The sequence below is a fragment of the Odontomachus brunneus genome, unplaced genomic scaffold (genome assembly GCF_010583005.1).
Source record: "Odontomachus brunneus isolate Ranch 3 - 2012 unplaced genomic scaffold, Obru_v1 Obru_scaffold_142, whole genome shotgun sequence".
Taxonomy (NCBI): Eukaryota; Metazoa; Arthropoda; class Insecta; order Hymenoptera; family Formicidae; genus Odontomachus; species Odontomachus brunneus.
The window spans coordinates 295,936-305,489 of NW_022639592.1; the positions used below are offsets into that span (position 1 = coordinate 295,936).

General features: G+C 41.0%; 5 protein-coding genes across 17 annotated transcripts in view; 4 read left to right on the forward strand and 1 right to left on the reverse strand.

The window, feature by feature from the left end:
* LOC116850324 (arginine-glutamic acid dipeptide repeats protein) overlaps positions 1–3,909 on the reverse strand; it is a 13,577-nt gene extending 9,668 nt beyond the window's left edge. For 7 of the 13 annotated variants that reach the window (XR_004379312.1, XM_032828464.1, XM_032828463.1 and 4 more), the window contains exons 1-3: positions 3,782–3,909; positions 3,185–3,692; positions 1,518–1,654 (exon numbers count right to left, since the gene is read on the reverse strand). Coding sequence is in view for 10 of the 13 variants with exons in the window: in XM_032828464.1 (XP_032684355.1) it covers positions 1,518–1,565 (48 nt within the window). In the remaining 3 variants the exon portion in view is untranslated. Of the gene's footprint in view, positions 1–1,517; positions 2,588–2,632; positions 3,116–3,184; positions 3,693–3,781 lie in introns of those variants that run through there. The other 6 variants (XM_032828467.1, XM_032828465.1, XM_032828462.1 and 3 more) reach the window with 5 other exon arrangements.
* A 287-nt stretch (positions 3,910–4,196) lies between these two features.
* On the forward strand, positions 4,197–5,324 carry LOC116850328 (protein dj-1beta-like). The gene is made up of 4 exons (XM_032828477.1): positions 4,197–4,398; positions 4,594–4,755; positions 4,829–5,018; positions 5,091–5,324. The coding sequence occupies exons 1-4, from the start codon at positions 4,237–4,239 to the stop codon at positions 5,216–5,218; spliced, it is 642 nt and encodes a 213-aa protein (XP_032684368.1). The 5' UTR covers positions 4,197–4,236; the 3' UTR covers positions 5,219–5,324.
* Positions 5,325–5,541: 217 nt separating this feature from the next.
* On the forward strand, positions 5,542–7,877 carry LOC116850326 (methyltransferase-like protein 23). The gene is made up of 2 exons (XM_032828475.1): positions 5,542–5,915; positions 7,261–7,877. Exons 1-2 carry the CDS (start codon positions 5,706–5,708, stop codon positions 7,843–7,845), a joined length of 795 nt encoding a protein of 264 aa, XP_032684366.1. The 5' UTR covers positions 5,542–5,705; the 3' UTR covers positions 7,846–7,877.
* LOC116850329 (SRA stem-loop-interacting RNA-binding protein, mitochondrial-like) lies at positions 7,856–8,193 on the forward strand. The gene has a single exon (XM_032828478.1). It carries the CDS (start codon positions 7,888–7,890, stop codon positions 8,158–8,160), a length of 273 nt encoding a protein of 90 aa, XP_032684369.1. The 5' UTR covers positions 7,856–7,887; the 3' UTR covers positions 8,161–8,193.
* LOC116850327 (acyl-CoA-binding domain-containing protein 6) lies at positions 8,153–9,008 on the forward strand. The gene has a single exon (XM_032828476.1). The coding sequence runs from the start codon at positions 8,191–8,193 to the stop codon at positions 8,905–8,907; it is 717 nt and encodes a 238-aa protein (XP_032684367.1). The 5' UTR covers positions 8,153–8,190; the 3' UTR covers positions 8,908–9,008.
* Positions 9,009–9,554: the final 546 nt, after the last annotated feature.

Here is a 9,554-nt window from a genome sequence, read left to right on the forward strand (position 1 = left end):
CCTCTCTCTCTCTCTCTCTCTCTCTCTCTCCCTCCCTCCCTCTCCCTCTCTCTCTCATTCTCTCTCTCCCTCTCTTTCTCTCTCTTCATACCGATACGAGTTCTCAATTTACATTCTATCACGATCTTGTACCTCACACATGTGTCACACATGTCTATACAGAATCCGCAAGTTAAAAGCGTCGATGTGCCTCTTGTCACTTTGTGATCGTCATTTCGAGAATCACCGTTTAATAATTCCTATCGCGTGATCTGTATAGATCTACGAATGAACACGCGAATAAGACGACGTCGCATAATGTATTTTTGAAATTTTAGTGCACGATATCTAGGCCGAATGATTCGACGAGAAATGCAAGTTTCTACACACGGAACGTGTATGATGTAAGCTAAAAGTACCCCAACATCTGAACACTAAAAACACTGGTACCTAATCCTGGACGTTCTTATAGTTTTGTTCTTTTTTTTTAAACGTGAATATTTAAACTTTTAATATAGAATATATATATGTATGCTAAGTATACACAGATATTCAGTGTTGAAAGTCTGAACGTTCGTATTTGAAAAGCAAAAGAGTAAGAATTGTTACAATTAGGTAGCTGTGTTATCAGAGTGTTCAGGCACTGGCACTTTCTCCTTAGTCGTTAACTCGCCCGGTTATGTTATCGGTTTTATTGTTTAACCCTCAACTTCAAGACCAATCCGCACTTCATACGTTCGCGATTAGATTACGCGTGTATTTACGTAACGTTCCTTCATTGTCTTGTTGTCCATAAAATACACTGTCTGATAGGCGTTGTGTTATTTCTCCGAGTTCTTTGTTCCTTTCTTTGTAGGCGCGTGCGTGCTGTTCGGAAAAACGTGTATCACATACATACGTAAAAAAAGAAATAAAACATATACACACGCGCACGCACGCACACATTTGTACCGATACAACACATGTACATACGTGCGTTTGACGCTTGTTTACGTCGGTTCGTTTTCTTTTCTTCTATACAAAAAGCGTGTGAAAATTTGCATAATCACTCTTTCTCGTTTGGCCGATGTGTGCGAGCGATCCGCATGGGAATAGAAAATTATGCTACATGCTCCACGATAAGAGAAGCGCGGATTATCATTGTCGTGTGGCTATCGCGCGACTCTTTCCCGATAATTCGACATCATACCACACGGAGTCTAGAGGTTTGGCTAATTGACAACTTAATTGCTCAATTAAGCGTGAATATCCACACGAGTATTTCCATGACAATCGCGGACACTTTCTAATGATAGAGAACCTTTTTTTTATCTCGTGAAGATCTTGGATCATATGACTGCTCGATTGTTCACATTATGTAACGACAATTGAATTAATGCGATGAGAAGATTTGTAATTCTTACACGTGATCCACACAGCCCTTACCGCATGATACGACGACAAAACGACTACGCTAATTGGACAAGCCTCGAGATAGGCGCACTGTGTGCGATACCGCTAAGTAGCAAAAAGGTTTTTCAAGATGTGCATTGTCAAACCTGATGGGAAGGGCCAACCCGAATCTCGCCCTGGGTGCCAGCTGACATCTCCCCCTCCTCCGAAGCTCCGCCGTCTTTCTCCAGCGTTTTGAATGCCTTTGATCTTGGACTTTCAGTAAATTCCTATCATCCACCCCCTGAATAGTTATGCCATCAATACGAGTGAGAAGATTGACTTGAGGGCGATTTGATAGAAAACAGAACATACACTGCTTAACATGCTCGCCATGGTGTCGCAAAGGCTACACCCTTCTTGGCACGAACGAATGAGAGAAAGGTATGATACATTTTCATCTTGTAATGCCAATCGTATACGAAAACAAACGCTAAATCGATTTATATATAGCTACGGAATCTTTGGTGAAACTTGACGAATCTTGAACAGTGCATTTATACGCGTTATCTATACGCAATGTTCAAATTAAGAGAGGACACTGCACTGTGTGTGTATGTATGTGTTCCTGTATGCATATTGTGGATCTACAAGACTTTCTCATTAGCATTATAAAAGTAAACATAAAGTCGCCTAGGAAAAAAGTAAATTTCAAAGCGAAAACACAAGAAATTTGTTCACGTTGTTTACGCTTTTAACATTTTTGCACTTGGTATGTTGCACTAATTCGTTTGAATTATTGGAAATTATGTCATAGCCGCTGTTCGTATTACGAGTATATATATGTACATATGAGTGGTACGAGTGTATGCACTTGTAACATTATTTTCGATAATTCAAGAGAATTTGTGCACGCTAAGAATGAAAGTAGTAAAAGTGCAAACAACGCGAACAAATCTCTTGCGTCTGACCTGGCTGTATCTGATCCAACTATACTTGCAAATGGAAACAAAGATAAGTGAGCACAAGATACACTTATGCTTTTGCATCTACGTTCTTTTCGAGCGATTGAAGAAGAAATAAGCAAAATTATACTAGTATAAGACACGTCTATTCTACGTATTATGCATATTATAGAGTATAATGTATCACTGTGTACGAAAGATGCAGTGTGTAATATTTATTTCTCTGTCTCATTGTTTCTCTCATCCTCTCTCACTCCCTTTCTCTCTCTCTCTCTCTCTCTCTCTCTCTCTCTCCCTCCCTCTCAACCGTCTCTTACTCTTCCTCTCTCTCCCTCTCAGCCACCTCTTGCTCATCCTCTCTCTTTCTATTTTTAAGTGGTCTTAAGTCACGGTGAAAGCAGTATAAACAGGCTAATTAACAAGCGCGAACAAGCTCGACCGCCTCGTCCCTCGCGCGACGCAACTCCGAAAAGACGCCGGAGACAGGACCCTTCGCGACTCTCGCGAGCGAGCGAGCGCGACCACGTTCTTCGACGAACGTGAAACAACTCACGAGCAAAACCGCGAATTCGAGGTCGGTGCCAAGGAATCGCGAGCGCGAGGAAAAGTGCGATCGTCGTGCAAGGTCGTAGCGCGCGTACGCACGCATCACACATACACACACGCGCGTACGCATACACACACACATACATACACACACGTACGCACGTATCTTCACACGATCGAGATCGAGCGGATCGACTCGACGCGGCGATAATCGCGTCACACGCTGTACAAACACGGCGTCTCGGCGCGAAACTCACGTCCCGCGGGAACGATCGACACGGAATATGCGGACACATGCTCTAGAAGGGCACCGAATTACTCACCCGTTGTCTCCGCGGTCCGGTCGGCAGCCTCTCTCAGCGACGTGCACGCGTCATCGTGCTCCGGCGGAGATGATCTGTTCTCGGCTTCGCACGTTCGCAGCTCCCACGCTGCGTGGGGATCACGACGGTGGGTCAACGTAACGCGGCAACGCACCGTCGCGTATGACGGCTGATGACGGGAGTCGTGCAGTATCTTCGCAGCGATCACTCGCTCGCAGAGGTGCAGCGGCAGCGGCGACTCATCGACCTCGGTGACTTCGGTACGGGATCAGTTTCCACAACACCCAAACGCAGCGGCCATAATGCAACGCAACGGCAGCGACGCGGCCGGGCATACTCGGGAAGTAATGTCGACCGTGTCATGCGCAACTTCGGGACCACTTCCGTTGTGCACCCTCGGCAATGAGCAGGGATGGGCAACGTTGAAAAGAGACAAAATCGACGTCATAGGGATCGATCACGAAAAGGAGCAACGTTTTTTATGATGGATTATATCCTAGAAACTATCCTAAAAATAATCGATGAATTTTTAGCACTTTTTGTAACCATGTAACGCTTATAAAATCATCAGTGATGATAGTTAATATACAAACTCACATCGCTGAGAGAGAGATGAAGAAAACTGTTTGGAAATGAAAAGATATACTTCGCTGTTGAACCGTAAAACATTTAAAAGTAAAAAAGTACGTCTAACCCTATCGTTGACTTCTTCATTCATTCTTCAAGACGGTGGCGACTCGTAGCGGAGACTTTGAAACTAATTGAAGTAACGGGTCGAAACAGGCGAAATAACGGGTCTAATTTAAGAAAAACGGAGAAACTTTTTATTCTTTATTTGCACGAATGCATTGGGCAGACTTTTGTTTGTTTAATTTATTAACGAAGAATATAATTCTCTCTGACCTGGCTACATTAAAAAAAAAGTTCCAAGCGGACTATCGACATAAGCACGAATCGATTTAAAGTCGAAAAGACAATCGATTATTGATCGAAAATAAAATAGAAAATAGAATCGAATATCGATTCGTTGGTCGAACATACTTCTGTAGTTGATGCTGGGCGCTGTTTTTCCTAAATTTTTTCGTGTCATTTACGAAATAGCAAATAAGAATATTTGCACGAATATGGCAAAGAAAAGCGCACTTTTGGTGATTGCCGATGGCTCGGAGGAAATGGAGGCCGTGATAACCGCTGACGTTTTAAGACGTGCCGGGGTAGGTTATTAAGAACGACTAATCTGCCAAAAAAAATTCCTCATAATTCTATTGCGAAATTTGTCGAAATTTTGATTATTCTCACATATCATTTACAACGAATAATAGCGACTAAACATGATAACAATTTAAATATACATATATATTTTCTAGTTATGTGTAATGAGTGTAAAGTTATATTTAATTGTTGAATAGGTTGTTGTTACCGTAGCTAGTCTGTTGGATGATAATTGCGTGAAATGCAGCCGTGATATTAAAATCTGTGCGGATGCCAAGCTCGCAGATGCCAGTAAGAGTCAAAAGTATGATGCAGTGATACTGCCCGGTGGCCTGGGTGGATCAAAGGCATTTGCATCAGTATGTTCATTTGGTGATATTTGATATCACACTACATGATTGATATATATATGCAAAATTTCTGTTTTCTTAGTCTGTGGCAATAGGAGATCTATTAAAAGAACAAGAGAAAGAAGACAGAGTGATAGCAGCTATCTGTGCAGCCCCTATAGCTTTGAAAGCTCATGGGATTGCCAAAGGAAAGCAAATTACTTCTTATCCATCGATGAAAGATGAACTAGTCAGTGAATATAATTATTCAGAGGACAAAGTGGTGACAGATGGTAATAATTAATTTTTGAAACAAATAAGTTTACATGAAGATCACATTGGAATTGATGTGAATATTCCTACAGGTAATTTGATAACAAGCAGAGGACCAGCAACAGCCTTTGCTTTTGGTCTGGCTATTGTTGAAAAATTATTGGATAAAGAGACAGCTAGTACAGTGGCAAAGGCAATGCTATACACTGACTACAAATAAAACTCCTCTTCAAAATACTATTTTTATAACCAAATAAGATATACATATGTAGAATTGTGAGTGTGATATATTTTCGATTTTTCAAGTATAGAATTTCTTTTTCTAAAGGGGAAAGAGATAATATGTAATTATCCTCGATAAAAAAACAACGATAATAACAAATGTAAATATGACGAGCTTTATTATTAGTCCTATAAGAGAAGAATACAAAATTCAGTTTTTGATAAAGAAAAAAAAAAGAGGAGATGAGTAGCAGGTGCAGAAGGTACGCAGCTGCGACGAAAGAAGCTCCATCTGCTGGCGCGTTGGTCTCCTTAAGAAACCCGCGGACTACTCTCGACAATTCAGCGTCCCTACGATCGCGATTAGACGCATATAAAGCGCGGGGAGACTCACTTCAATGACTAAAACGATCGGCGCGTAAAGAGCGGTGTAAATAAATGGTCACGATGAAGTACGTTTACTGCGGGCGCGCGGCGCGTTAGTGATGCCGGCTTTAGACGAGAGTATTTCGCACGACACGACGAGCCCGCCCACGACCACGCACGACGGCCTAATGTCCGATGGTGCTTCCGACGGAGTTTCAGCTTCCGATGGACTTTCGTCCGAGAAAGTGAAGACATTTGTTTTTACGTCGTACAGGACTGCGCAGGACGGCACGCAGAGCGAGGAGAGTCTGGAGATTCGCATACTCGAGGTAAGCGATGCAATAGGATTCTTGCGAAATGGAAAAGTGCGCGAGTCTCTCCGACGAGATGGCCGGCCGGATTCCTCGGCGACGAACGCAAGCTACCGGTATTACGCGCACTTTTCGGTTAGGTCGCTCGTGCGAATCAACAACATGGCTGGTCGGGCATCTCCGGCGATGTCCCGACACCACCGGCTACCCTTTTTTCGGAATTTTCTCTGTGAAAAGTAGAGCGAAATGTTCAAGAAAACGCATCGCCGGTGAAGAAAACGTGTGAATAGATCAGAAGCGCTGGTGCGTTCTTACCATGGCAGAAAGTCACGTGTATCAAAGATATGATGCAAAATATAAAGTAGAATTTTGCGGCGATAAAAGCCGTGGAACTTAACATTCCAATTATTTTCATCGTTTCCGTCCGTATTCTTTAATGCTACAAAACGCAGAATCGTCACGAGATCGTGACTGAAATAATCGTATTATGTAATTCAGGTCTGCTTTTTATCACTGAATTAGGGTACACTTAAGGCAAATGTCCCAACAATTAAAACATTAATAATACATTTCATTTATTATTATTACATTTATGTAATATTTCTAAAAAAGCCTTTGAAATTTTGCGAAAAGATATTTTTTTGTGTCAATTTGTAATATTATTTAATGAGTATTCAATTATTGTGTCCATGTATTGATGAAGTGAAGCTAGTGCAGCCAGTTCAATAATAGAAAACAAACAACATTGCAAAAAATTGCAAGCCTAGTTTATTAAAGATCTTTATATTTTTCATATTAAAATTCAACAGTAAACTAAAACATTTTTTAAAAAAGACAAGATTCTACTGATATCAAATCAAAATAGAAATTAATAGAGACTATAAAATAATTATCAATATAACTAACAAGGAACCCCACATAGGTGTTTAGCTCCGTTTGGATGAGTTTGAAATATATTGTAATTCAAGCCAAAAGAAGAGACACGTATTTTTTTATACGTTCCCAGGTGGACTTTTAGGGGGCAAAACACCCCTTTGAAAAAAATTGATTTTTTTCTTTAGGAACATGTTTTGTCAAAAGTACAAGAGATAGAAAAAAATTTTCTAGACAAAAATTAAATGATTTCTTCTGGTCTAAATTACAATATATTTCAATATATCTCATCCAAATTGGAGTTAAACATCTATGTGGGTTCTTGTAAAAGTAGACTTGAATAAATATATGACTTTTGACTTGAGTTATACTGATAATTGATTTTGTTACACTACAACAGCTATGTATAGGCTCTCATAGGCCTTATAATTTTTATTTTAATTCAATGGTCAACTGTGTTCCTGATAAACATACCCATGGTTGGTTACAGTTGCTAGAGGCTAGTTACAGCTTCTACATCTGGCCCTGCGCACCTGTGCTCGCCCTGTTTCTCTGGGAGCATAGGGACGATCTGGTTGGCAAGCACGTGTTGGAACTTGGAGCTGGTACTTCATTACCTGGCATTCTTGCTAGCAAGTGTGGTGCCAGTGTGACTCTGAGTGATTCCGCAAACAACACTAGGGCACTGCAGCATATCAGGAGATGCACTGAGCTGAACGGAGTTCAAAACCAAGTACGAATCATTGGCATTACTTGGGGCTTGTTCCTTAACAGTTTATTCACACTTGGACCATTGGACCTGATCATTGGCTCAGATTGCTTCTATGAGCCCACTGTATTTGAGGATATAGTGGTCATTGTTGCATTCCTACTGGAAAAGAATCCACACGCAAGGTTCCTCTGTACATACCAGGAACGCAGTGCTGATTGGTCAATTGAGCATTTCTTGAACAAGTGGGGTCTTACGTGCACACACGTACCATTGGACGATCTTGGGGCGAAATCCAACGTCAGTGTGGACGAGTTGATGCAAGCTCATACGATACACTTGCTGGATATACGACGACGATCGTGAGAATAGAGTCCACTATAAGGATAACAAAGCTGAGTACAAGTTATGGCCAGTGCTAAATACATACTTCAGATTAACAACATTCCTTGGACGATAGGCCGTCAACAGTTAGCACAATATTTCTCCCAGTTCGGCTACGTGCGCAATGCCACTGTAGTGTTCGATAAAACAACTGGTTTCAATCAGGGTTACGGCTACGTCACATTCGCGAAGAAGGAGGACTTAGGCTTCGTGCTGGAGAACAAACACTCTCTAGAAGGGAAGACTTTGTCATTAAAATATGCCAAGTTAGATCTGAATGACGATATATTTAACTGAAGGGAGAAGAGACGCGTGAGTTGCCACACAATGGCGGAGTGCGACTTAAACGTGACGGATCTGGAGGACAGATTCAATAGAGCTAGCAAGTATATGCAATCATTAGTGTCAGAATTAAATACGGATCAACTGCTCACATTTTACGGTTTATACAAGCAAGCCACCGTTGGACCTTGCGACATCTCGAGGCCCAATTGGTACCAGGTGCAAGCCGTACGCAAGTATGAGGCGTGGAAGAAGCTCGGTGATATGAGCCAGGAGATCGCAATGGCCAATTACATCGACGTCATCGCGAGGGTGAATCCGTCGTGGGAGGAAGAAGCGAAGTTCGAGGAATCTCGTGGATGGACTTCTGTCAGCAAGTTACCCAACACAGATGCGACATTAAAGGACACGGAGAAGACATTCTTGGATTGGTTGAAGGAGGGTAATGAGGCGAAGGTGCGGGAAATGGTGGGCAAGGAGCCCAGACTCTCGGAGTGGATGGACGACATCGGTTTATTACCCATACACTGGGCCGCGGATCGAGGCCACGTCGAAATCTTAAAGTTTTTGGTCGAACAAGGTGCAGATTTAAATTCGCTCGACTTGGAAGAGCAAACACCCCTTCACTATGCGGCATGTTGCGGTCATGTGGAAGCAGTGAGGTACTTACTCTCGATCGGAGCTGATACATCTCGGAAAAATGGAGATGGTATGACACCCAAAGATATCGCCATTGATTCGACTAAGGATCTCTTCTGCTAACGCTATACACTTCATAGTGGTGTACACATGCACGCAATATGATAACGATTGTTACTCTGTTTGAATATATTAATAAATTTTCGATGGATTAATAATTTTTTCTACGGTGGTACACGATAACGATTGATACCTAGGTCCATTACCTTTAGAATTCCAATAGAGAGTAAATCTTTATTTATATACAAATAAATCCTCTAGTAGTCCATTACATTCACAGCCTAAGCACACCTTAGATAAATGCGTGATTTGTCATTGGCTAGGTTTCTTTTTTTATAATTCTTCCGTTGCCTAATTTTAACATTGGAAACTGTGTACCGATTGTAAACTTAGAAAGATATATTAAGCGCACGGGAACCTGTGGAGAATGCAAGGTTTGTTATTACTCATAATAACGGTTAAACTCACATATGAAATAACAAATGAAAACGCGTCGGTTCTTATAATAATTTATACAATTTAGAACTCCACGTTATCAAACCGTTTTACTTCGGTTTCTTTTTTATAATTTCGTAAAATATAATTGTTTACATGATATATCTCTATATTTTTTAATTAGTAATTAAAAGAATATTCCATAATACTGTATTAATTTTTAGAGTTAACATATATATATATATATATATATATATATATATATATATATATAT